Raw genomic sequence first — 27,924 nt, forward strand, 5'->3', positions numbered from 1 at the left:
GAGTGTGTAATGGCTCATTTAGTGACACCGGCTCAACGCAAATGGCACACCTTTTTCACAACCTAAAAGACCGATTGCTCAGGAGGTTTAGGGGGAGTTAATTCTTCGCACCAAAGTTCGCTTTTTCAGCAATCTGGCTTTTGTCGTCCTGTTGACTGTGACATCTCGCATCTTTTATGCGAATAAAACCCCACCACATCCGTGAGTTCTGGCATCTGGAAATTGTCCTAGATGTGTCGTTAGAAGCGATGGTCTTAAATCAGAAGACCATCTTCTACCTCTTTTCTGAACTTCTATTCAATACTTTGCTTTGTTTTTTTTTACTTTGCTACACATTTAGATTCAGCTCTGGAAATGAATAACGTTTAATGAATGACGCTTTTCTTTTTTTCTTCCTTTCCTTTTTTCTCTAGGTGAGTACCAACATTCTCTCGAGGGATCACGTCTGGAACTGGGAGATTATATGGTATCAGTAACGGAGGTTTGCGGTGGCGTGAGTTATTTATAAGTTCGTAATTTTGAACCTCTCTTCTTATAACCCTTGTCGATCCAAATGTCATGTACATCTTTTATGCATGACATACGAGCATCGATGGTTTTCGGTTTCTATTTATTTAAAAACCAAGAAATCCCGAAACCCCAAACTTTAAAGTATCCGTTAAAGAATGTTTTAGGCTAATTTTTATTACTGTTCATCTCCACATAGCGAACTCTCCTCCGTCGAACTGTCGAACTCAGTTCCCGCAACAGCTGGGAAACTCGTTGGAAACTGGTAGGAAGCTCTTGACAGCACTAGCAAAGCCCCTCGTTCTGACGTTTAATAACTGACGGATTAAGAAGAAGCGAAGAAGACCGAAACAAATGCGTGTCCACTTAGCGAACTCGGGAAACTCGAAACTCCATACAAGTTTGACAGGAGTTTCACCAGAGTTTCCTATGAGTTCGCTATGTGGAGATGAACAGTTACAAATAAGCGTGTTGCTTGTGATTTAGTTTCAAAGCGAACAGACTACTAGTTCTTCCTGGGTGTAATGTCCACGTATGTGGAATTTCACTAAAATGTATGCATGTGAGCATCTTTCAATCGTACAAAAGTAAGCACGATAAGATAAACGGTTTGACTTTGGAAACCCATCGAAGAACCAACAAGCAAATGTTAAGAAACAACCGTTGGCCACAACAAAGGTGCCGCAGCTGTTCCAATAAACATTGATTGATCTAATCAAACAATAGCGGCAACAAAGGCGACTTCCAATTTCCCTCCCAAGATCTGCTTTACATCGCCGATTAAATGTGGCTGTGTAACGACAGCGAACATCTGTTGGATTGCCAGGGAAACTTTGCGGTTGGCTGGGTTTCGCATTGGTGGTACTGCCGTCGTTGCCAATGGCATCCCGAGGTCCTTGCAAATCCTGTTAGATGTTGGCAGACGTGAGAATCACCCACTCACATCAGCATGCGTCCTTATCCTTTCCTCAAGTACAGATTTTCCTTTGCGCCCTAGTGTGAACAAGAGCGTTTCTGAAGTATCAATATATGGTTCCACCGAATCACATCGAAAGTCCTGTTTCCACTTTGCACTGGCCATTGTTGCACAGTTATGCAGGCGGGGTTAACAAAGGGCGTTAGATTGTTTCCCCCTCCTTTCGAAGCGTTCGTTTCCGTTAAATCGTTTGAACGCAACCTTTAGCATACGCTCCCTGGATTGATTGATTAGTTTGTCCGTGAACAACAACGAAGAGCGCATTTCCGAAAGCCACGCCGAAGCCGCATGTTGGCCTTTCTTTCAGCAAATCTTTCAAAGTGTAGCCGAAAATGAATCCATCCATCATTTCGATCCCAACAGTTAGTTAAGGTCGTTTTGCTAAAGGCTTCTCGCTTCGCTTTGAGCCGACAGTTGTTTCGTTTGTTTGCCGGCATCCAATTTTGCTAATTCCATATGCTTTTATGTTTTCCGGGCCGCCAATGTTTTGAGCTCCGTTTGCTTGTTAACAACAATCGTTGCAGCTTCCGTTTGCAGGCAATTTATCAATTAATTCTGCTTGATTAGTCAGCAAACGATGTGCATCATGCTGGATTGGGGTTTACGTTTGATGCACGAACAAACAGCTGAAGTTTTCTTTTCGACCAATTCTTCACTGTGCGAATTTTATGCACCGGAAGAGGGTAGTGGTTTCGAAATTTGAACCCGCATAAAGGATAGAAAAATAAGCTGCTAGTTTAATTATTCTATGGGTGAAAGGAAGTGATGATAAAAATGGCTGAGGATTGAAGGTTAAAAGGGTTTTTTTGTTTTTTGTACAAGTTTGACCACGGCACAGTTCAAGTTTGTTATGCGAGAATCAGTTGTTTTAATGTCATTCTATTTTCTTATATGAAACGCTACTCTCTATCACAAGGAAGTGGGATTTAACGTCGAGCTTGGTTAACGTCTTCAGCAATAGTTCGCGTTCCAATTGTCGCCGTACGGCTATCACAATTAAAGCGAACCGGCGTTAAGTCGGACAAATTTGACTTCTCTTTCCCATCATTAGAACGTGCTTGGAATAAGTATGCTCTCAGTGTACGGGTCGGTTGCTGTAAGACCATATTTCATGAAGCTTTCTGCTTGCTTATTTATAATTCGTTCACATACGCAAAGGTTGGAGGACGACAATGAGCTATCGGCTTTATTCGATCGAAGGGCAGGTCCAAATTCTGCAGCGTTGTTACCTTAGCCAGAACAAAAACGCGGTGTGCCCTTCGGCTGCGATTACCGTTTCCTGAAGTTGTAAAAATCCAGCAGGTCTATACACTCAGTGGACTAAACACAACACAACTACAGCAGCCAATAGCACCTTCTTCGATGTTGGCCTTGAAGCACGTTTGGCATCGTTGTTCGGAATGGTGGTAGTATTATTAATGAATTGTGCTGCCACGATAAGGAATAACGATAATAAACCATAGCCAATGCTGTTCGCGTTTCTTGTTTCGCGTGACACGTTATTCACTGGAAATATACAAAACATAAGAAAATCGATTGTATAATCTGCAATCACTAGAAAGTTCTAAGGGAGCAATTGTTCTATGCATCAGAAATCTTAAGATCTTAACAACGTTACAAACTTTTGACTAAAAAGAAGTATTTTAATGAAAAAAAACTCATAATGACCCATATTGACCGTCTGATGTTGCATGCTATTTTCTTAAAATGTTCGATGTCGTTATGTCTCAAAAGAAGCAACATACAAATTATATTCGAACGATCTCATACCTTGTTTTTTTTGTTTGTCTTTTTGCGGCGCAGCAAATTGACTCCATTCGCCAGTTGACGTACAATGTTGCAATACGGATTCGCTTGGGGTGAAACGTATGGAACGGTGCAGAGCCAGATGATCAATTTAATCTCTAAGCGACGCCGCACATAACCGGCGTCGTCGTTGCGGTTTTACACACTGTCGAGAGATTTTTAATTAAATCCGTTCGCCACAAATGTCGGTAGATTCGGCGACGTGTGATTGCTGCCGGGGTGCTTGGTCTGGCATCGCTACGTGTAGGAATTTGATATCAATAACCGAACCGCGGGTAAGGATGGAAACCGCTCCCATATCCTGACACGAGGATGACATTTTGGGATGTCGCGCAATACGTTCCATCGAACGGATGGCGCCTTGATTGCCAGCTGTGGTTGTGGAATGATGATCTGCTGGTGCTTTGCTGCTTCATCTGGCATTCCAAAAGTGCAGCTGTTGGAGCGAAATACGACGCAAAGGATGGTTTACGGAATTTGAGGAGCGCGATGTTATTAATTAGTGGGATATTAGCCGCCCGAAAACTTCAATGCATCGGAATGCAATCGGTGGGAGTCGTTCAATTTGCTCCTTTCCTCGTAGCCGTCACGAATCATTCTTTGCATATGTTTCAATAATGAAATTCTTGATAATCATCAATTTTGGGAAGTAGTGATTGGAAAGATAAACCCACAAATTTAACATATATTTGCTTCAAAATTGACAAGAGTAATTTTCTTGCCGTTACCAAAATTTGATGAGAATACTGTAACAATTTACAGTTTGCTTTCAGCTGTTCTGACGTCAATGAAGTCAACAAATTCTACAAGATGGCGGTCTTCTACGGTATACCTTGCGTGGCACATCTTAACTCAAGTTTATTTCACATGTGCAAATAAGCCTTCGCACCTAGGCTTTGCGCACATTTTCATTAGTAACTGGTGTGAAAACTGATGTGTCTCAATTTTGGGGTTTCTTAACCTACTCTGCATCTTAGTTAGGTACTGGTTTGACAACTTCCGTCGGCTTGCATAGTCCGCCCAGCCCAGGGCTAGTGTTGACTCCCGTAGTACAGTTGGATGCGACGGGACCCTGCTTGTAGACCGCACTGCCGATCATGTTTGTCAACGCGTAGTCACAGACGAGGTAGTACGTCTCCCACTTATTGTCCTTCTTCCAGTACTGCATGGCACATCCGATTCGGTTTGTCTGGTCGCTAGCCATCTGGGTGAAATGTCCGATGGCGGGACTGTCAGAGTGCAATAGAAGCAATAGAAGAAGTGTGTACACGAAAATTAGACACTGAACATTTTGGGATAACTAGGAATAACTTGGCGGCCGGATCAAACGCAATGCCATTGTACCTACCCAGTGTAGCCGCTAGGATACTTGTCGAGCTGCCCCTGCGTGGTGTCCTTATACTCGCTCCACCAACTCGCAATACCCTCCGTGATCAGAGTTTCGACAGTCTTAGTCATGCCGTAGAAATATGAAATAGCCAGGTTCTGTCCAGCATAACTATACACAGCCGTGTTGCGGCACTGATCGTGCTTGTAATCGCAGGAGCGTGCATTATTGCCAGCCTGTTTGGAAAGTTCGGCATCCCAGGCGAGTGTTGGCATACGCTTGGCAGGCGCAAATGGTGAGAGTTGACCCGAAGCCAATTGCGAGCGTCGCGTGTTGTGCTCATTGAGAATCAGCGTTTGACGAGCCGGTGTCATTTCGATGACAGCAGGATTTTTACCGGCGCAGAGCGGTCCGCCAGTCAATGGTGGAGGGTTGCATCCCACGTTTGTTCGACCTCCGGTACAGTAGCTGGTGGTACAGTAGTTAGTTTGCCCTTGTAGAGTACCAATTACACCGCACAGGGCTCCGAGAACTACAAGAGAGATGAAATGATTAGAAGTCGGTGCTTCGAAGGTAAGCTGGTGCAGCCGAAGTACTTACCGAAAATCCACCTTGCCATCTTTCTATCTGCTCTGCAACAACGGTACTGCTGGAATAGATACTTCTCTATAGTCTGACACTGGCACCACTGATCTGTTTTATACCCTAAGCCCAGGACGCATTAGAACGATCTCTAAAGAGAGGTGTACGCGTGTCGGATTTCTAACACCCCGCCTATCTTAGTTATCAGGAACACTTGGGTAAACTTTGCAACCAGTACAAACCTTATCCTCTGCTGTCGTGAAGTACCCGAAGTTAGTTGGTGTCAATGTGCCTTGAAAAAAATGATCAAAACAGAACCGTTACTAACAAACAACCGGAATATCGACTGTTTGTATACACTTGAGTATTCTGTATTTTTCCTGTGTAGGAGAACTCCTCCTCTCTCGTTCGTTTTGAACAGGTAGATGTTGTCAAGTGAGAAGTAGTAACCTTCATGAAACAAACGAAGGTACGTCACATCTTCCTTACAACCATTCGGGTAAAATCATTAACAGTGGTTGTTTGTCGTAACACGTTCTAGGGGAACCCCATTGTATTAAGGCCAAACCCTCTAAGGGTCTATGCAAACATGTTTCAATAATGTTCTTATTATTGTATGTGTTTGTTGTGCTAACCATAGACAAAACGTACGTTCATTTTTTTTTAAATAAAATGATATCTCTGATTACCATTCCCTAATAAGACTTCGTTTATTGAAACACTATGTTACAGACGTTTACAGAAGATATTTTGTAGGGACTTCATAAACCGTTTAAGTTTTTTGAATGGTTCATACTTGGCCGACTACAACGTTTGACATATGTTGTGCGCAAAGCGCAAGTCACACTTCCTTCTTATGTCTGTTGGAAATGTAAGATGATTAATTTGCATACATTATGGCGTTCATCAATGCAATAGAAAATGGATCATGGAACAAGGAATAACGGAACATTAGGAACTAAGTCAAATGTGAGATAAGCTAAATGAATTTGACAGATGAATAAAAACAGTAGCAAACTGAAGCTCGAGATGTAAGGTTTCTTTACTGCACTCCGAGGAATTCTACAGTTAGTTCTTCGAACTGAATATTTTCGGGCATTGAGTGAAAGTTTATACTCAATAATTGTTTCACGAACAATTTTATTGGTCTACTTTGGCGACGTACTCACGGAAAATGTCACACGGATAATTGTTTCTTCAGCGTTCACGACGTCAACATCGCGAAGCCGGCCTGGTTCAACGCAAATACGAAAGAGTTTTGCCCATATTTATTCATCAAGCGCGTCGTCGGTTAACCCTTGGAGGAACAGCAAAAAAGCGAGCAATGAGAAATTTAAGTCAAGTTCAAGAAAACATGATCAAGCCGGCCCAACTCAAAATACTGATGGCGTTGAAGAATATTAAATCACCGTAGCGTTTTATAAAAGCGTTCTCCACGGATGCTGAAGCAGAGATTCCGGAGGCATTGGAAAGGATTCAACGGCACAAAGAGGATTTCTTCACCACGATGGAGGAGTTAGAAGAGTTAGATGGCAACGATGATTCGTTGGAATCATGCATCACAGCTAGGGTCGGCATGGCATACTGGAGCGATCCCGACGGCTCAAGTCCTTCCTCAGAGTGAATCTTTCTAAGGATTCAATAGTAATGGGCAACGCAGCGCTACCATTGCAAAACATACCGTCAACTAACGAGAGTCAGGCGCTGCAAGGGAAAGTGATACTGAAACAGTATGATGATACGCATATCAAGGCGGCCGACAACCCTCGACAAAATGCTTCACGGCTAGCGAAGGATTGCAAGTCGGACCAGTCCTGTCGCACGAGCGTGGAGCGTCATCACTCGCTGCTCCACATTGCTTTGACAATTTCGATGGGATTAAATTCGGAATATGAAACGGCTTTCCTAGAAACCGCAGTACTACACCCCATCTTTGATGACTTTGTAAAAAGGCACGAGGCAACAGTGATCTTCGACTCTGAATCGATCTCGGGAGTGTTCGCGTGGCAATTGTGTCTTATTTGTAATTGAATTAAATATCAGTCGAATACTACCTAAGGTCGTGTGTACTTGGGATCTCGCATTCCTAACTGTGCATACGCTGTTTCTATAGAATTTGATTGAATTGTCCGATAACATTGTACAATTAAACTTGGATCTTTCGAACGTGAACCTGTTCGTGATAAATCACATCAGTTTTGAAACTATGAAATCCACATCATAGAAACCAATGATACTGTGATTGACATAAACGTCTAGGAATGTCCGTGTAAAGAGGGAATATAAAGTAGTGATGACCGGCTCGATCCGAACCTGCGAGTTCGACACATTGACGACCCGAACTCGTTGCACCAACGGGTCGAACTCGCATATGATTAGCTGCACCCACCGGGCAACCCGAACTCATTTCAACCACAGGTCGAACTCAATTCTTCTAGAGACGAACTGGATGCCGGGTCTTTCCATGAGAAAAATCGTATATCTCATCACTATTAGAAAGTGTTTCTGTTATTCCTGCCATTCAACCATTTTTACCCGAGTTCCGAACCATGTGGAACCGCAGCAGCAACACGCTTGCTAGATTGGAAGAATATCTTTACCGGTTGTAAGTTGTGGGAGTCCTGTGAAAAGAGGTTTTAGTTAAAATGACAATACTTTCCGTAGTGCAAACAATTATTCAAATAAATTTTAGTGTAAAACCATTAACTATGGTAATTGTTAGAAAGATAAACCCACAAATCTAAAATATATTTCCTCCAATATTGTAAGAATTTTGTCGACAAAATAAATTTTCATGCTGATACTAAAATGTGATCAAAACACTGTACCCACTTAGAGTGTGTTTTTCTGCAAATTCTGCAAGATGACTGTCATTTTGCACATACTACGAAACGTTTCATTCATTACGATATGACCCAATTTGGCGCAGCACATCTGAACACGTGTTTACTGCACACATTAACGTTCACATCAAGGCTTTGCGCACATTTTCATTAGTAATTGGTGTGAACAACATTTGGCTCGCGATAGAAGGGCTCCTTAACCTGTTCTGCATCTTAGTTAGGTACAGGATTGACAACTTCCGCCAGATTGCACAGACCGCTCAGCCCAGGGCTAGTGTTGACTCCCGTAGTACAGTTGGATGCGACGGGACCCTGCTTGTAGACCGCACTGCCGATCATGTTTGTCAACGCGTAGTCACAGACGAGGTAGTACGTCTCCCACTTATTGTCCTTCTTCCAGTACTGCATGGCACATCCGATTCGGTTTGTCTGGTCGCTAGCCATCTGGGTGAAATGTCCGATGGCGGGACTGTCAGAGTGCAATAGAAGCAATAGAAGAAGTGTGTACACGAAAATTAGACACTGAACATTTTGGGATAACTAGGAATAACTTGGCGGCCGGATCAAACGCAATGCCATTGTACCTACCCAGTGTAGCCGCTAGGATACTTGTCGAGCTGCCCCTGCGTGGTGTCCTTATACTCGCTCCACCAACTCGCAATACCCTCCGTGATCAGAGTTTCGACAGTCTTAGTCATGCCGTAGAAATATGAAATAGCCAGGTTCTGTCCAGCATAAGCATACACAGCCGTGCTGCGGCACTGATCGTGCTTGTAATCGCAAGAGCGTGCATTATTGCCAGCCTGTTTCGCAAGTTCGGTATCCCAGGCGAGTGTTGGCATACGCTTGGCGGGCGCAAATGGTGAGAGTTGACCCGATGCTAGTTGCGAACGTCGCGTGTTGTGCTCGGTGAGAATCAGTGTTTGACGAGCCGGTGTCATTTCGATGACAGCAGGATTTTTACCGGCGCAGAGCGGTCCGCCAGTCAATGGTGGAGGGTTGCATCCCACGTTTGTTCGACCTCCGGTACAGTAGCTGGTGGTACAGTAGTTAGTTTGCCCTTGTAGAGTACCAATTACACCGCACAGGGCTCCGAGAACTACAAGAGAGATGAAATGATTAGAAGTATGCCTTCGGTGCTATGAAAGTAAGCTGGTGCAACTGAAGTATTTACCGAAAATCCACCTTGCCATCTTTCTATCTGCTCTGCAACAACGGTACTGCTGGAATAGATACTTCTCTATAGTCTGACACTGGCACGACTGATCTGTTTTATACCTAAAGCAAAGGACACGTTAGAACAATCTCTAAAGAGAGGTATATGCGTGTCGGATTGGTAACACCCCGCTCATCTTTGTTATCAGGAACACTTGGGTAAACACTGCACCCATGCAAAACGTCATTCTCTAATGTCGTGGAGTACCTGAAGTTATTGGGTGTCAATGTGCCGTGGCAAAAATGATCAAAACAAACCCTTTACTAGCAAACAACTGGAATATCGACCGATTGTTTATATTTGAGTGTTCTATATTTTTCCTGTGAAGTAGAACTCCTCCGCTCCAGTTCATCGTAAACAGGCAGATGTTGTCAAGTTACCTTCATGAAACGAACGAAGGTACGTCACATCTTCATTACATCCATGCGAGGAAGATCATTAACAGTGGTTGTTTTGTCGTAACGCGTCCTCGGGGAACCCCATTGTGTTTCAATAATATCTCTATTATTGTTTGTGTTTGTGGTGTGACCATGCCCAAAACCTACCTTCATTTTTTTAATTAAAATGATATATCTGTTTACTACCCTCGATCTGAATATTTTTTTAGTCAAACAAGTACGAGCATTGTATGCTACAGATGATGTTTTGTAGGGAATTTGTAAACCATTTTCTTTTGATTGGTTCAAACTTGATCGACTTGAAATTGAACACGTTGAAATTGAACAACGTTTGAAATATATTGTGCGCATTTTCCATTAGTAAGGAAAAACCTTTCTTGCTTGTTTGTGGACAAGGGATAAAAGCTTCATGTTGTATGCTGTAGTGCAATATCGTGTTGCAATCGAAAGCATTTCAGTGCAATCGAAAACTGGGTGGTGGGGGGTAGTGCAATAAAAAGGCAACAAAAACAATAGACCTACCACTGAGCGGATCTGAGCCCTTGAACTATGCACCATTGTCGGCGTTTGACATAAATAAATTGATTCACAGCAATTAGACTAATTAGACTAAAGTTTAGTTATTTGTTGCATTTACATCACTCGTGCGACAAGCGTGCGAAGAGATCGAGCTCGGAGGAAGAAGCGCTCATTCGTGAATCAACGCAGGGATACAGCGCAAAGGGATGTACCCATTAGCGGCGAACAAATGGGTGACCATGAGCAGTTTGAGGGCAGCGGGGGATTGAAATGGTTTAGCATTAGGTTTACTTCATTTGTGTTTTCACTTTAAATACTTCATGCGCAATGCCATATTGGTGAGTTTGTGTAGTTGATTTGGTCCCATATTCCTACTACGCCAGAACCAGAGCGCTGTTTATCGTAATGTTCATCCTTAGTGCTGTAAACTAGAGCATGTAATTTAAAGTAAAAATGTTGCCTTCATGGCTACGCCACGAAGTCGCCGGTGCGCTCTTACATTGGGTGACAGGAGATGGGTTTATCTCGCCTGGTAATTTTCAAAACAGAAGTATTGACCAATTTAGCACTGGTATTGGTTTTGTCCATACATTGAAAGAGAAAGCAAAGTCTGCATATTGTCGTCAACTCTACCATGTTCTACTAAGTACATACAGCCGCTACCGGCCAGCACGGTCGTCCTCAACGCAAGACTGGCTCCGCAGCCAATACGGTCAGCTACTGCTACGGTTGCCTTGTCTTGCTTTGTCTTGCTCGCTGCTGAACAAGGTGACCAAACCAAGCTAAACATATGGCGAAGGTTTATAGAGCACAGAAGTCAAGGTGTATGGCTTTGATGTCCAATGGCCGTCGTAATGGCAGTAGAGTTGATCGAATTAATTATTTTCATACACTTATTTAATCACTCGAATAAATCTTATCAAAATGCATAAACTTTTCAGTAATACTACCATTAAGACGGCCATTGGTTTTTTTTTGTTGGACATCAAAGCTAAACTAAGTTAGATTAGTCTTTGACCTTTTATTCGCGCGGCTATTCCAAAATTCGTAAAAGAATTCCAGAATTCGTTGTTTTAACGAACACAACGTTACTGTCTCCCAATTTTCTGTCTAATTAATGTCTTTTGATCATGTCTGAATTGGATTGGCTTACTTGGAATCCATTATTTCACCCAAAAGCGTAGGGAACTATGATATCCGATATATTACTTAGCGATCCTTTACCTTTCTCGTGGTGTTATGTGCAAACGTAATTTTCAATGAGTTTAATATCAGTCGAATGGTTGCTAAAGTCATGTGCGCTTGCGTTCCCAACTATGCATACGCTGTCTCTATAAAATTGGTTTTATTTTTCAGTTAATATTGTGCAATTAAACTTGGATCTTTTGACCGTGCACCTGTTCGAGATAAATGAAATCAATTTTCCAACTATAAAATCCACATCATTGAAACCAACATGTAAATAGTTGTACGAATTGCAAGTAGTGATGACCGGTTCGATCCGTACCTACAGCAAAGCATATGCGAGTTCGACTCGTTTTTTTCAGCTTGGCCCGCAACGAGTTCTTATCGATCCGAACCTACGAGTGGAACTCGCATATGCTTAGCTGCACCCACCAGTTAACCTGAACTCGTTGCACCCACATATCGAACTCAATTACTCTAGGAACGAACTCGATTCTGAGTCAACCAAGGAAAAGAATCGAATCATCACTAATATAAAGTGAATTTATTGAAATGATGATATTTTGATTAAATAAATTAAAAACAGTTATTGTTAGGTTGATAAAAACCAGATTGTAAAGAGCTGGGGTCCGCGAAAGCCGAGCGGTAGCGCCGGTTAGAAAATCGGCCCATCAGCGCCGGGACAAACCACCTCGACGGCGTGGGTTCGAATCCCAACCGAGATCGGACCCTCCCCTGTACGAGAGGACTGACTATCCACGTACAACAGGGAAACAAGTCTCGTAAGCCCTTACCGGGCAGGCATGACCAAGGGGTCGTTACGCCAAGAAGAAGAAGAAAAAGAGCTTTCAGATTTTCTCGAGACTCAATCTATTTTCAAACAAGACAAGTTTTTCTAAATTTTCAAGAATTTTTTGCAGAGTAGTGTAGCCAAATAGAGTGTGATCTCAACTGTTGTACTTATTGGCTAATAAGGACAAATTTCACTTGAAAATGATTGCTTGTCTACCCATACATCTGAAAACTTCAAATAATTTCGCGATCTAATAATCAACTGGAATATCGTTCGTTTGCTGCTGTGGTGCATCACTTTGGTTCGGCTCCGGTTTGATATCTTCCGTTGGCTTGCACAAACCGCTCAACCCTGCGTCAGTGTTGACTCCCGTAGTACAGCCGGATCCGACGGGACCCTTCTTGTAGACGGGGGTTCCGATTACGTTTGTCAGCCCGTAGTTACAGACGAGGTAGTACCTGTCCCACTTAATGTTGTTCTTCAAGTTGATCCAGTACTGCATGGCACAGCCGATTCGGCTTGACTGATCGCTGACCATTTGGGTGAAGTGTCCGATGGCGGGGCTACAAATATGAAGTAGAAAAAGTATTTGATAGAAAGAAAGATGCAGACAAAAATGCGGAATTCGGTGGTCATATTCAACGAAACACCATGGTTCCTACCCGGTATAGTCTTCAGGATAGTTGTCCAGCTGGGCTTGCGTGGTAACATTATTCTCGCTCCACCAACTGTTGATGCCCTCCTTGATCAAAGTTTCAATGGACTTGGTCATGCCGTAGAAAGACGAAGTGGCCAGATTTTGTCCAGCATAAGGATACACAGCCGTGTTGCGGCACTTATCGTGCTTATTGTTACAAGAACGGGCATTATTCCCGGCCTGTTTGGCAAGCTCGGCATCCCAGGTAAGCGTTGGCATACGCTTGGCAGGTGCAAAGGGTGACAGATTACCCAAAGCAAATTGTGAGCGTCGCGAGTTGTGCTCGTTGAGAATCAGCGCTTGGCGAGCCGGTGTAATGTCGATGACAGCAGCATTTTTACCGGCGCACAGCGGTCCACCACTTAAGGGAGGAGGGTTGCAACCCACGTTTGGTTTGTCTTCTTTGCAGTAGCTCGTGGTACAGTAGTCTTGCGCCTGTAGACCACCAATTAGACCGCACAGGGCTCCGAGAACTGGGAGAGATACGAAATTAAGGTTTTTCTTTAGCACTCAAAAGCAGGCTGATGAAGCGAATTACTTACCCAAAATCCACCTTGCCATCTTGCTATATGCGCCGGAACAACGGTACTGCAGGAATAGACACTCCGCTATGGTCTGACACTGGTACGACTGATCTATTTTATACCCAAAGCACAGGACAGGAGTACAACAGCTTCTTCAAAGAGATGTAAACGCGTGTCAGATTTCTAGAACCACGCCCATCTCTGTTGCCTAGGAGCTGCTTTACAGTTGGGTAAATACACCAACCACCCACAGCACCATCCTCTTCTGTTGCAGACTGTCCATAAGTGGTGAGTTTTACCGAGTCTGGACAGAATTGACCGAAGAGGCCTATCAAGCGGGGAGTAGTGACCTTCACGAAACAAATTGAGAAAACCGTCTCTGTATTGAACCCGTTTCTAAGAAGATGATTCTCATGTCGTTTTGCAGTAAGACGTCCTCAAAGAACTCCATTGACTAGGCCGCACTCTCTTGGATGCTGGAAAGCCTTGTTTAAATAATGCACTGCTCCAGAAAAGGTGATCTCATGCGAGTGTCATTGAGTATGTGTTAGTGTTGCTTTTGTTATTCTGTAAACCTGCAACTGAATCAATTTTAGCCAAATTCAGAAACATATTCAACTGTAGCAGCAACACGCTTACAAGAAAAAGGTATCTCTGTACACCACTCACGATCGGGTTTTTTTACATTTAAATGGGTTCGACCATTGTATATGATAAGACTCTACAGATGATATTTTGTAGGGACTTTGTAAGCCATTTAAGTTTTTTTATTGGTTCAAATTTGACCGACTACGAAGTTTAAAAAATTTTATGCACAATGCGTTAGCCACAAATGTTTTTACTTATTTTGTCTCATGCTTTATGATGTAGTGCAATATTGTGTCGTACATGCGGTTTCAATGCAATAGAAAGCTTGTCCATGCTTGATTGACTGGTTTGATGCTGTGTGTCACCTGCTCGTAGACCTTGCCTGGGGTAGAATGCTGCAGGCTGGAACGAGAGCCAATGTGGAGCAGTACAGGGTTGCCAGAAATAGGCTTGTTTTGGTCTTCAGGAGGAAAAAGAACGCGCAGGAGCATCGATCTTCTGAGGACCCTGGGCAGCTCCACCGGTCTGGTGACAGCCTAAAGCTCTTATTACCCGGCAACGTAGATCTGCTGAACCTGCCATAGACATGTGCCGGGATAGCGATGGTGAACTGCTCACCAGCTATGGTGACCAACATTTTGAAGAGCACCTAAACGGGGACATTATGAACAGGAGCATGGACGCAGAAGTACCACTTGGTGCACCTGGGTACGATGACGATTTCCCGATTCGATCTCCGCCTGAAGTAGTCCAAGTGATGCGGAACCTTTAAAACGAACGAGCTATGGGAGATGATTAGTGATGAGCGTGTCGACTCGAATCTTCCGGCTTGGAGCCATCTATAACTCAACGAGCAAAGGAACTGTAAAGCACCCCATGAATGACCCATTGACCCTCCCAATACGGTTCCATCAAGGAGTTATGCACCTAAACTTATGAACAACAGACACAACAATTCATGGATGCAAACAGTCCGTAAATACAATGCCGGGCGTATCTGAATAAGCTCTCAATGAGTTGTTGAACCTTGGACCGTTGGAAGCGACCCGGAGCGATTCGGGTCGAATTCCCAATTTCAACTCACTGGTTCAGGTTGACCTGTTGGTACAACGACTTCCGATCGATTCGAACCTACGAGTCGAACTCGCTTATGCCTAGCAGCACTCACCGATCAATCCGAATCCATTGCACCCACATGTCGAACTCAATTACCCTAGGAATGAACTCGATTCCGAGTCGATCCACGACAAGAATCGTATGACTCATAACTAATAGACAGTGAGCTTATTTGTGTAACGTTGCAGTAAATGATATTTTGATCAAAAAAATTAAAAACAGGTACCAAAGCAGCTATTGTTAGGTTGGTAAAAACCTGATTGTAAAGATCTATCACATATTTTTCTCAATATTTAAACTATTTTGAAACAAAACAAGTTTTTCTAAATTTTCAAGAATTTTTTGCAGAGTAGTGTAGCCAAATAGCGTGTGTTTTCAACTGTTGTCCTTATTGATTAATAAGGACAAACTTCACTTGAAAATGACTGCTCGTCTACACATACTACCAAAAGCTTCAAATAATTTCACTTGTAAAAGCGAACGTTCGAATTTAGGCTGTCCACGTATATTGCTATGTCAGCGGTATTTTTCGCGATCTAATAATCATATGAATATTCGTCCGCTTGCTGCTGTGGTGCATCACTTTGGTTCGGCTCCGGTTTGATATCTTCCGTTGGCTTGCACAAACCGCTCAACCCTGCGTCAGTGTTGACTCCCGTAGTACAGCCGGATCCGACGGGACCCTTCTTGTAGACGGGGGTTCCGATTACGTTTGTCAGCCCGTAGTTACAGACGAGGTAGTACCTGTCCCACTTAATGTTGTTCTTCAAGTTGATCCAGTACTGCATAGCACAGCCGATTCGGCTTGACTGATCGCTGACCATTTGGGTGAAGTGTCCAATGGCGGGACTACAAATATGAAGTAGAAAAAGTATTTGATAGAAAATACGATACAGAAAAGAATCGGTGGCCAGATTCAGCGAAACACCATGGTTCCTACCCGGTATAGTCTTCAGGATACTTGTCCAGCTGGGCCTGGGTGGTAACATTATTCTCGCTCCACCAACTGTTGATGCCCTCCTTGATCAAAGTTTCAATGGACTTGGTCATGCCGTAGAAAGACGAAGTGGCCAGATTTTGTCCTGCATAAGCATACACAGCCGTGTTGCGGCACTTATCATGCTTACTGTCACAAGAACGTGCATTATTTCCGGCCTGTTTGGCAAGCTCGGCATCCCAGGTAAGTGTTGGCATACGCTTGGCAGATGCAAAGGGCGGCAGATTACCCAAAGCAAATTGTGAGCGTCGCGTGTTGTGCTCGTTGAGAATAAGCGCTTGGCGAGCCGGTGTAATGTCGATGACAGCAGCATTTTTACCGGCGCACAGCGGTCCACCACTTAAGGGAGGAGGGTTGCAACCCACGTTTGGTCTGTCTGGGTCACAATAGCTCTTAGTACAGTAGTCTTGCGCCTGTAGACCACCAATTAGACCACACAGGGCTCCGAGAACTGGGAGAGATACGACATTAAGGTTTTTCTTCAGCACTCAAAAGCAAGCTGATGAAGCGAAATACTTACCCAAAATCCACCTTGCCATCTTGCTATATGCGCCGGAACAACGGTACTGCAGGAATAGACACTTCGCTGTGATCTGACACTGGTACGACTGATCTGTTTTATACTCAATCGCCGGACACGGGTACAACAGCTTCTTCAAAGAGATGTATATACGCGTGTCAGATTTTCAGAACCACGCCCATCTCTGTTGCCAAGGAGCTACATTGCAGTTGGGTAAATACTGCAACCACCCACAACACCATCCTCTTCTGTTGCAGACTGCCCAAAGTTGGTGGGTTTTACCGAGTCTGGACCAAAATTGACCGAAACACAGCATCGTTACTGGCAACCAACTGAAATATCGAGCGATTATTTGTTCGATTGAGTTCTTCATGTTTCTTGTGGTGGAAAGCAGTTCTCCTCTTCAGTTCATTGTGATCAGGAAGGTCCTATCAAGCGGGGAGTGGTGACCTTCGCGAAACAAATGAAGGAAATCTGTATCTATATTATAACCGTTTCTAAGAAGATGATTCTCACTCGTCGTTTTGTAGTAAGACGTTCTCATATAATACGATCAACTAGGTTGTACCCTCTTGGATGTTTAAAAACCTGGTTTAAACAATGCACTGCTGCAGAAAAGGTGATCTCATCCGAGTGTCATTGGGTTGTCATTGTCTTCTCATGCGAGTAGCTACTGTTATTCTGTAAACTTGCAACGCATCCAATTTTAGCCGAGTTCAGAACCATGTGAAACCATGCTTGAAAGGTTGGACCGGCTGTAAGTTGTGGGAATCGTGTAAGGAGAGTTGTTTGATAACAATAGTTTATGTGGTACAAACAATTACTCAAATAACTTTTTGTGTGAAACCACAAACTGTGATAGTGGTAGGAAAAAAAAATCTACAAATTGAGTATATATTTGAAATTGGTGCCTGCAAGATGGCTTGTACTTTACACATACCAGGAAACGCTGCATTCGTTATGGTATGTTATGGCACTTGAGCAAATAATTTAACGCTCGCTCCAAGGCTAGCGGTGTATTCTTCATAACCACTGGTGAGCGAAATGTGTTCTTTTCGCGATCCAAACGTTCGATACATATTCTGTCTGCTTAGTTTGATAACGGTTGGATAAACTTCCGTCGGCTTGTTCATCGCTCGTCTAACTCACGGGAAGTGAACCAAAACGACTTCTTTTAGTTAGAAATTATCCCCTTTTCTCCCATATTTCATAATTTTTTTCTAATTCAATTTTCTAATTTTTCTGTCTTTTATCCATTTAAAGTTCTACAATTTTTAAAATGTCGATTGAAATTTGCTTCTCAACTATTTCATCGTGATGATTTTGCTGTCTCGGTAGATTTCCGAAGCATTTTTGTTGTAATTCGACATAATAACCTCGTTCATTGAAATTGAAGTTAAAACTTATACTCACGTTGTACACTCAGTCCTGAACTGTACTTACCATTCGATTGCTCCAATATAACGACATTAGCACGTAGCAACGGCGTATTTCCTATTTCTTCCCCTCGACAATTTCAACTTTGCTTCTCCAGCACGAGTGTTAAATACGATTGACAAACTTTTCATTTTACATCATTCTACGTGCCGGTCGGTCGGCTGCCGCCTCGCTGCAAAGCCGGGAAGCCATGTTTTCCCGTTATTGAATTTTTCCGTCTGGAAAATCGTTTCCCATCAGGGCAAATCTTTAGCGCAGTGTGGCTTGTGTTGTGGCATGGGTAGCACTGTGTGGCAGGGCGGCTTTCCTAGCACAGGAAAATCCCCAGCATCAACAGCCCACCGCGAGACTGCTGATGGGAAATCGTTTGACAGTGGAATCGTGTAATAACTTTCCCGCCGATCCCGGCGTTCCCGATCTCCGAAAGCGCTGCCACCGTGGAACTTTTCCGACTAAGTGGTATTACATCTCGCAAAACATTGTTTTGTCTCGCTCGTTATGGAAGCCGCTTCGCGGTTCGGTTGGTAGAGTTCCACCACAGCCGTAAACCCGCGTAGGTTGCTGTTTTGTAATGACTGTAATGACGCCTTTTAATACCCGGTTCGCGCCGCCATTGCCTGCTCCGAAGATGGCTCCGTTTCAATGTCGCCGTTGCCCGCCCTTTCGATGGGTAAGAAACTTCCCAAAACGCCAAACCGCAAAGTGGGAGGGGGACGGGCTCGACGACGGCCAAAGAAGCGAACCGAGCAACTTCACCGTGCAGCATGTCGCTCATCCATTCGGTGCGGTAAACGTTACGAATGACTGGTTAATTAAAATACAATCGTTTGACAGCAGTTTTGTGAAGTTAATTTTCCGCTTTTCAATTAAATCTTTCCGGCCAGCTAGTGAACTCTGGCTAGCTTTTTTGTTTTCTTGTCAAGTTATCGGCCCTGTTTTAAGACGATGTGAAAACAGACCGCGAACGCAAACATGGTGGCAAATTCCTCGAAACGAGCGCCAATGGAAACCTATTGTGTAATATTTTAGAAATGAGTGAAGCGTCTCAAAATTATAATCGCAAGACCGTCATTTGCTATGTTGGACTTAAAAACTGGATTCGTTTTGATTTCTTACCAACACATTGCATTTATTTTGCTTGTACTGGGACAAATATGTGTTTACATTTATTAGCTTCACAATATGAATGTCTAAATGTAAGACCACCAAATTTACGTGAACCATTTTAGCAAATCAGACTTGTGGCTTACCCTGACCATGCTCACTTCCTTCCTTCTGGGACCGACTCTTCTATAACGAGAGAAATAACATTGAAGAAAATATTCACGTCCAGACACCGTGTCCCCCTGGGTGATCCAGCTTCTTCTTCTGTGTTCGCATATAAAGTGCGCCAAGTGAGGAGCAACGTCTTTTTCATCTATTGACTGAACTGGCAGATTGGGTTCGCTTCCCGGAAGGCATGCGGTGATGCTGAACTTGGTGCAATTTGTAGAGCAGTAGAACCTTTCGAATTCGGCTATCCACATCACGTCCGATATGGCTGGAAATGTGCGTTTTCCTTTTCAGCCTACGATCAAATCGTAGGAAGTCCGTTTGTAATTGTTTGGTGCACTGGGCTTATCCGAGTTCAGTTGTTGGTATGCAGAAGACGATTCTCATGTAGTTTCTTACGATCGATGATTTTCTTTGTTTGGTATTTGCGATGTGAAGTATATTTGTATTCATAATTATCTATGCTTTATCGGTTAATTAAAATATAATACATAGTCTGAAATCAAATCGTAACGAAGCACCACCGGAAGACTTTTACAGTCATTGTATTTTAATGAGTAAACTCGAACATTTCCTTCCCGTTGCCTGCAGCGTTTCATGTCCAATTTATTTCCAGAATCGTTGGTCAACCGTGCTCATTTCTTTGTCATTCCTCCCCAATCTTGCTCGAGTTCTCTTGGGAGCCAGAAACTCTGGTTATCAAAATGCACAAGGTTCCACATTATGAACAACCAGCAGGACTTCAGGAAAAGCAAAGAATGCGACGCTGGAGACGAGCGTCCTCAAATTAGTCCTGCCCGAGGAACATCAATCGAATCGTCAGTAATTTAATAGAGGATTCTCTTTGATTTCAAAAACTCCTGCCGGACGTCTCCGTGCTTCCTGCGTCCACTCCAGTGGCCGTCTCCCCACCCACCCCATTATCGGAGTAAAACATACTTTTGTTAGTTAACAATGAACCACATCGAGACTCGAACAACCGGAAAGCCATAAAATGGACGTTTCGAAATTTGATTTCCCCACTCGTTTCCTTCAGTGTCGCTTCCAGGATTCCAAGCGAAAAGTTGGACATTTTTCGACCATTTCAAACGGAAACTAGTTTTCCCCGACAAAAGATGAAGTTGAAGGAGCTTATGAGAAGATACGCATACATAAAGCTACATGGCTAAAGTCGGTTGTTTCACCCAACGTGCAATAGTAACGGTTCCCTAGTTTTGTCGAATAAAAGGCTCCATGTTTGCCCTTTTGGGTCGGTGCGTGTGCGAACGATTATTAGATCATGTTTGCCGTAAGCTAATAAGCGGGCTGAACTTTATTGAGTTTGCACAAGTGTTGTTTATTTTGTCCAACCGATCATCCCACCTTTCCGGTGGTATTAAACTACGACTAGAAACGGCCATTTCACAATTCACCGAAGGGCTTCGCGGAGGGTAGCTTTAAACGAGAGCAGCCTCATCCATTTTACTCGGTTGGGCCGGCAAATCAATTATTCACCATAAAGCCTCCCTCACGACATGATTGCAGATTCTTTTGGGCGCTTTAAATTTCCATCGTTTCGCTACTTGTCCGGTTGTTTCTGTTATTCATTTTCCAGGGCTTTTCTTTCATCAGAATAAATTCATATCAGCAAAAACCGACACAACACCCACTAGGGAACTCACTTTGCCTTGCCTGGCTTTTGCTGCAGTTTGTTCATTTGACCGAAAGACTGATCGTGTTTGGATAGGTCCAACGTTGACTCGCCTCCCTTGCCACTTCCCGTTGGCTGCCTCCCTTGGTCCTGGCCGAGTGTGTGTTTGTTTTCATTCCGGTTTGATGAGCGGCCCGACATACGATGTAAATGGTGGCTCCAATGCATGGTTTGGACATACCAACACACACACACATGTTGTCCTATTTTTTGCCAGTATTTTCCCAATGGTATGGCTTTACGTAACGTGGTGCTATCAGCAGATTTTCCCCTTTCGCACTATGTGCACCTCACCCATTGCACGGGACTGTCGGCGGCCTCATCGTCCTTCCCTCGGTTCTATGTCAAGGACCGGCGGAGTGTTGAAAATGAACTGCATACACACCAGCAAAAGGCCGGTAGCATTTTTCCGTAACGGAGCCTTTACTCTTGATGACGTTCAGAATCGACCGAACTTCCGGAAGCGGTCCCTTGTAACCATGGTCGTTTCGCTTATGACGGTAACACACCTAGCACGCGGGGGTAACGGGGAACTCGAGCAGATGCAATGACACACAAGCCTCCTCCGAGCCCTTTTCAACCCTCCACCTTTCCCGCTAGATGATGGTGTAAATCCATTTAAATTTAAATTTCCATCAACCTAATACCGGCACCAACATCTGGTTCAGGAGAAAGGTTCGCCCGGTCACAGTCTCCCCACAGGTTTTGTCGTGCGGAAGGTGGCCACCATCTGGCCAGGGGCGTTTGATGACTCCGCAAAGTCGCCCATTTGCCAGGGACTTTCGCTCGGTTGTTAGCAGTAATTGACCCAGTTTTGGTTTCCGCACGGTCACGCCCCTGGATTAACCTGACCCGGGCTTCCGGGATAGCTGGCTGCGAGCGCCGACTTTTCCAGAAGATCACCGGTTATGAATACCGAGCATCTCCGGGGCCGGTGGCGGGTGGTGGGACACGAGGTTGCTGCAGACCCGTGAAATCCCTGATAGGCCAATTTAGCTTCCCCAGGTTCTGCCGTATCACGCTGTCATCCCCAGGCTAGTCTGGTAACTGTTGTGGCACGGCTGGAGAAGGCACAACGCAAAAGGAGAGGATGGTGCTGGCCATTTTCCATGAAAAGCGCGATTCTCGATTGGTCCGTGGAGACGATTATTCATTCATGCACACACTCCAACCGGTGGCCGCCGGTGTGTGTTACCTTCCGACCCGAATGTCGAACCTCGCGATAGTGGTGGTGGTTGCTAGGTTTATCTCGGCACACATTTAAATGGCCCTGGCTTCTGACAGCCTTGAACCGAAGGTGATATGACACTTTCCTTCCACCTTCCGAGCCCGGGAACTAATCCATTTCGTTTTCTTTTCCTTCGCCAGCGCTAGAACGTCGACATACTTGACCAGCGTGCCTTGTTAGTGAAGAATTCAGTCGCATTTTACGTCGCTTCCATTCAGAAGGTCCATGACGAGGAAAACTAAACTGATGAGTTTGTAAACCATGTGAGAGGGAGTGACTCACTCGTTGCAGTAAAAAGGTTGTTTATTTGTCTATTCATCCCGGGGTGACAATCCTTCAAGTCAAGAGTCTTTTTTCTAGAAAGACTCGAAATGTCCTCAGGAACGTATACAGAATATAATGTTACTTCTATGGGCATAAACCGACGTTGCGTTGGTTCTTCTTTTGTTTCAATCCTGTGCGAAACATTTCGCTTAAAAATCCTTAAAAAAATAATCTTGTTTAAACACATCTTGTTTAATAAAAGCGTAAAGTTATTGTCACCTTCGAGCGTTCCGTTACGCAAAACTCATCTACATCATCCAGCAAATGGGGGGCTTTCTGACACTGAGGGACATTATGGTTGTGCCACTTGGGAGGAAGTGTCATTAATCAACGTTATTTCCTGGAGCATCGCAATTCTTGTCCGCACAAAAACAGGAACGCTCTGAGCACGGGAACGACGAGAGCAGATCCTTCAGGCGTAAAGTAAAAAGTGGGGCTCATCTCGCTAGCGAAAGACACATAAATGCGCCGCCCGGCATTTCTGTTTTCCCCACTCTGTGAGAGTGACGATAATTATTTCCCTTTGTGTTCGTTGCTGACATTTGTTTCAATTGTGCTCGACTGGCTAAATGGCTAATAGAAGATTGAGGCCTCTGCGCGAGATGACACTCGTCATTGTGCACCAAACGGGAGATTGTGATAATTCTTCAAAACATAATGTTGGCAACGTTATTCTGGACGTAATGGGGTAATTATTGCCTTTGAAAATAGAAAACATGTTTTGCTAAGTGTTTATTTCTCGGGGGTTTTTCATTGTTTTGTTGTATTTCTTTTAAAATGACTGTCCTAAGGATAGACTTGCAGTACATTTTCCTCAACTTATTGGGTCTTTCTTTCTATTTTATTCTTTCAGCCATATCGCGCGAGGAAAGCGACGACTCCACCCAGCAAAACAATCACCACCAGCTTCCGCATCACCACCACCATCACCATGGACATGGTCACAATCGTGGCGGTAAAGTGCCCTTCAACGGTTACACATCCGAGGAGTACCTCGATCGACTCGAACCAAACGGCAACATCCCGGCCGATAAGTCCTACAGCAAACGTAAGTCAATCTGCGGCGGTGCGAGGGTACCTTTTTCCACAGGTTTCAGTGCCGTTCGTTTTCCGCTTCCTCCCGCACATCGTCCGTGACAGCAGCAAAGTGTCACGCAAGTGGGAACTCCCGGGGAAAGTATCCTGCCCGTGCTGACAACTTACCTGACAGCTCCTCAGCTGAGACGATGAGGGGGTGGTGTGTAGCGAACCGAACCGAAGGTTCCATCAAAAACACGATGCCCCATCGTCACCATCGCTTCCGGTTTTTCCGGGTGGGGCTTGTTTGTTCGGCCGCCTTAAGGAAGATAATTTTTCCCGATACCAAAATCACGCCCCGCGGTGTGAGAATGTTTGCTATTTTTCTTTAGTAAAAGTTCGAAAATCTCCTTCCGCTGCGGCTTTCACAAGCACGCGCTCCCCGGGCCAATCACCCTTCCTTTCGCGCACTATACGTGATGGTGGTTCTACCCATTTTCCTATCGACTGTGGAAACCTTCCCGGCCGCCGCGTCGGAGAATGGCCTGTCACGTTAATCTGTTTTCATGCTTAAACACACCGTTTTTGTTTGCGGAGCCATTTCTGTGCGACGTGAAAGAAAAAAACTGGCACGAAAGAAAACAAGCCCCTAAGATGCATCAGAACACAGGCCATGCGCCAGAACTTTTCTCGTTCAATTTAACGAACCTGGGGTAGGATTTTTGTTTTTGCCTTGCTTCTTCGTTGTTTACTGAGTTAGAAAAATACGAGTAAAACATGGATGGCATACGAGAGTGCGGCAGAAAGTAAGTGCTAATGGGCTTTCCTCTACTTTTCTTACCGTCTTTGAAATGTTTCCAAAACTTGCCCTGTCCTCCAAATCCGAGGGTTTCCTATACATCGCTGTTCGGTATTGTCTTGTTATTCTAGCCAAGAACAAATTTTAATCGCTACTGCAAAACAAATACAAGTTCCATTTCCGGAAGTGAACACACAATGACTTTCTCTAGGTAATACGGAAATAAAAGAAAATATCAAAAACCAAACCATTTGATGACTTTTCGAGCCAAGTTTTTTGGGCTAATCTTATGCATTAGCAATGTCCCAAAATACATTTTCTACTATATTTCCAAACTTCGAACTTTTTATGTCTAATTTAAAGGGTAATCATTTTCCTATCGTCCTATCGTCATATTAAAAATGTATCTAGGAAACAAATTTGGGTGTTAAAACATGTAAAATTTACTGATCCAAAACTAGACTATACAACGTCGTTGATAATAAATTAATCCAGAATAAAAAATTTTGAATAGGAAAATCAATGTTTACTATTTTATAATGAGTCAAATATGGTTCGTTTATTTCGCGGTTCATGATCAGGAGTGGTGATAATTAGATTACCATAAAGTTTGTAGCAACAATTAATTCATTCCGCTCATTGTGAAGCTTGGTGGATGCTCAACATATTCAGTATTAATTAAATCTATCACACTCCACACCGACCCGTCGTTGATTATTTGTTGACACTGCGGTTTTTCGCGAACACATATTATGCTTATGATCATTATGAACGCGATAGCGCTCGGTGGAATATTAATTCAAGGCTATGTGAAATTTCATTCGCTTTCATTCCATTATAGAAACCCGCACCGTTTGAATGACGTTGCCATTGGAATCAAATGAGAAAATAGGAGCCTATCCCGGGTGTGGCGATCGATTTTTCCAACCGAACACATTATGCATAGAGAACTATATTCGATCGGTACACCGTCGAAGCCATCGAACGAATCGGGCCACACCGAAATCGGCCACGGAAAAGTCATTTGAATGATTTTTTCCTCGATAATAATATTGCTCGACGGAGGAACGCCCGTCCCATTCGCCGCCGTTATGTTGCTGAGCGTTGCTGTGGTTTTGTGTACGAGTGTATGGGTTGTGTGCAAGGGACGGTTGGATATTTTTATCCGAGCAAATAAATTTATGATTATGGTCCGAGCCACATAACTTTATCGTAGCAGCAGCCTCGGCACACACACACACACACACACACACACACACACACACACACACACACACACACACACACACACACACACACACACACACACACATGCTGAAACGTTTGCGTTTTAGGGCAGGGCGTTTCAGGAGCTTGCGCGACCAGAAGGGATCAGGTTCTAGCCTCGAAGCAGTCGTTGATGTCGCGCCAAGAAACAACGACATTGCGCCGTCTTTGGTATGAGGAGTAGGAGAGGATACATACTTCATCCTTTCTTCGTCTAGGTATGCACACATACACACACGCCTTGTGTGGTATAGCTAAATCTAATGAAAGTGAATGGGTGACAATATTTCATCCCAACTGGCAAACGTACGTACAGAGGCCAAGCAGGCGAGCTTCGGCGTATGCTTCGGTGAACGTGAACCTCGTGCCCAAGTCACAACAAACGCGTAAATAACTGGCGTCTGGCGGTCCCATGGTTGTCGTCGCTCCGGCCGGAGGTTTTGGTCATTGATTTCTTACGTCATTTAGTGTCAACAAAACAACATAAAAATATATCAAACTAGTTTGATTCATGGTCAGCTCCCTCTTTCCACCATTTCTAAAGCAACTAGTTTGCAAGAGTAGATTTTTTGCTTCAGAAGAGATTGTTTTAAATGTGTTTCGGTACTTTTTTGGGATATAGCATATGGGGTTGAAAGTACAGGCAGTCGTAATAGTTGACAATCTTTGGTAGAGTTTTATTTCTACTTTATGTTATTTCGCTCCAGACCATAAAGTTTATGGATTCAGTTAGTTGACTTAAGGTTTTAGGTTTATCTTCTTCTTCTTCTTCTTGGCGTAACGACCTCTTGGTCATGCCTGCCCGTTAAGGGCTTACGAGACTTTTTACCCTATGTGTACGTGGATAGTCAGTCCTCTCGTACAGGGGAGGGGTCCGGTCTCGGTTGGGATTCGAACCCACGCCGTCGAGGTGGTGAGCCCCGGCGCTCATGGGCCGATTTTCTAACCGGCGCTACCGCTCGGCTGTCGCGGACCCCATTTTAGGTTTATATGTGTACCTAATAGGCTTTTAGTTTATTTTTATAACAAACAAGTAAAATCAAACTTGTTTATTCCACTGAGAACCGTGTGTCCTAACCAAAATTTATTTTTTTACTATTGTTCGGAAATAGTAAGTTTTGGGCTAAATAATGTATTTTTGTTCCTTCGGTTATCCTTAAAGTTATGTTAAAGCACAAACCTCGTTTATGCCCCCTTTCCCCTTTCATATTTGCGAAGTAAAATATGTATTGTTGCTAATGCTAGAGGGTTTTTAGATAACTTTACTGTTGTTGTCCAACCCGTGATAACAAGGTCTTTTTTATTATTTCGCACTAACCACTAACGTGGTCGATCGTACGAAAACCCCATACATTGTCGACCTTGTTTAGATGAAGCAGTTAAAAAGTATCGTTAACGTTTAATGGGTGACTATTTGCATAAAGTATTTAGCGGACACTTTTTTCATTTCTTACAGGTCTGAAATTTACGAACGCTTTCCTGTTGCTTGGTCATCCTCGGGATGGAGCTGACTTTTTTTTCACACATTTTTAGAGACCCGGCAGTAAACGCGGTAACCTTTTGGGTTTTGCGCACCGTGGAAGTTGTCTATTCGCTTCCCATTGCTGACTGTCATCGCTAAGCAACCTGCCCGAGGTTATCTAAGCACTGCTCCGCGCTGCTCTTTTGCGTTTGAACTGGAAGTTATTTGCCGCGAAACGTCGCTAAAACGAAACGGCAGCCGGGTCCGTGCGGGTCGCCAGATTTACGGTGCGTCGTTTAGGTGGAATTTTATTTATGGTTGTTTTGAACAAGTTTTCACGGCGTCAGGTTGTTTGTGGGTGGGGGTTTTCCTACCCAGGTTCTGGAAGCGCTCGGTTCGTTCGGGCGCTCGTTACCGCGTGGACCGACCCTTTACGCACACCTCTCGGTGCGTGAACGAACGTCGGACGTCTTTGCCGACGCTCAACAAGTTGGAAAAGCCGCCACATTTTGATGGTCCATTTTCTTTCCCGTTTGGAAAGATCCTTTTTTTCCACCCTCCCCCCGAATAAACGATTTTCACGTCCGCCACGCTGGAAGAAAATCTATCTGCCATCATTTTGCTGAAAACTGCGAACGCATTTGACCCGTGGCCAATGTGCGAGTGAGATTTGGCGAACGTTGTGCGTTAATCTGTTCCGAAAAGATTTGTTTCCTTTTCCACGCGCCGGACCGGAGGTTCTTTGTGTTGTCTGCACGAACGTGTATTTGTTCCATTAATTTAAATTAATCACCTTCCCGCTGCTATCCGTTCCGAGTTAGTGGGCGCGTGACAA

At 44.0% G+C, this 27,924-nt stretch overlaps 1 protein-coding gene across 1 annotated transcript in view; it reads left to right on the top strand.

Moving 5' to 3' along the window:
* The window catches only part of LOC131294545 (cyclin-dependent kinase 14), a 123,118-nt gene that overhangs the window by 62,857 nt on the left and 32,337 nt on the right, over window positions 1-27,924 (top strand). The window contains exon 3 of the mRNA XM_058322627.1: window positions 23,399-23,593. Coding sequence (XP_058178610.1) covers window positions 23,399-23,593 — 195 coding nt within the window. The remainder of the gene's footprint in view (window positions 1-23,398; window positions 23,594-27,924) is intronic.

Source organism: Anopheles ziemanni, chromosome 2, assembly GCF_943734765.1.
Source record: "Anopheles ziemanni chromosome 2, idAnoZiCoDA_A2_x.2, whole genome shotgun sequence".
Lineage (NCBI taxonomy): Eukaryota > Metazoa > Arthropoda > Insecta > Diptera > Culicidae > Anopheles > Anopheles ziemanni.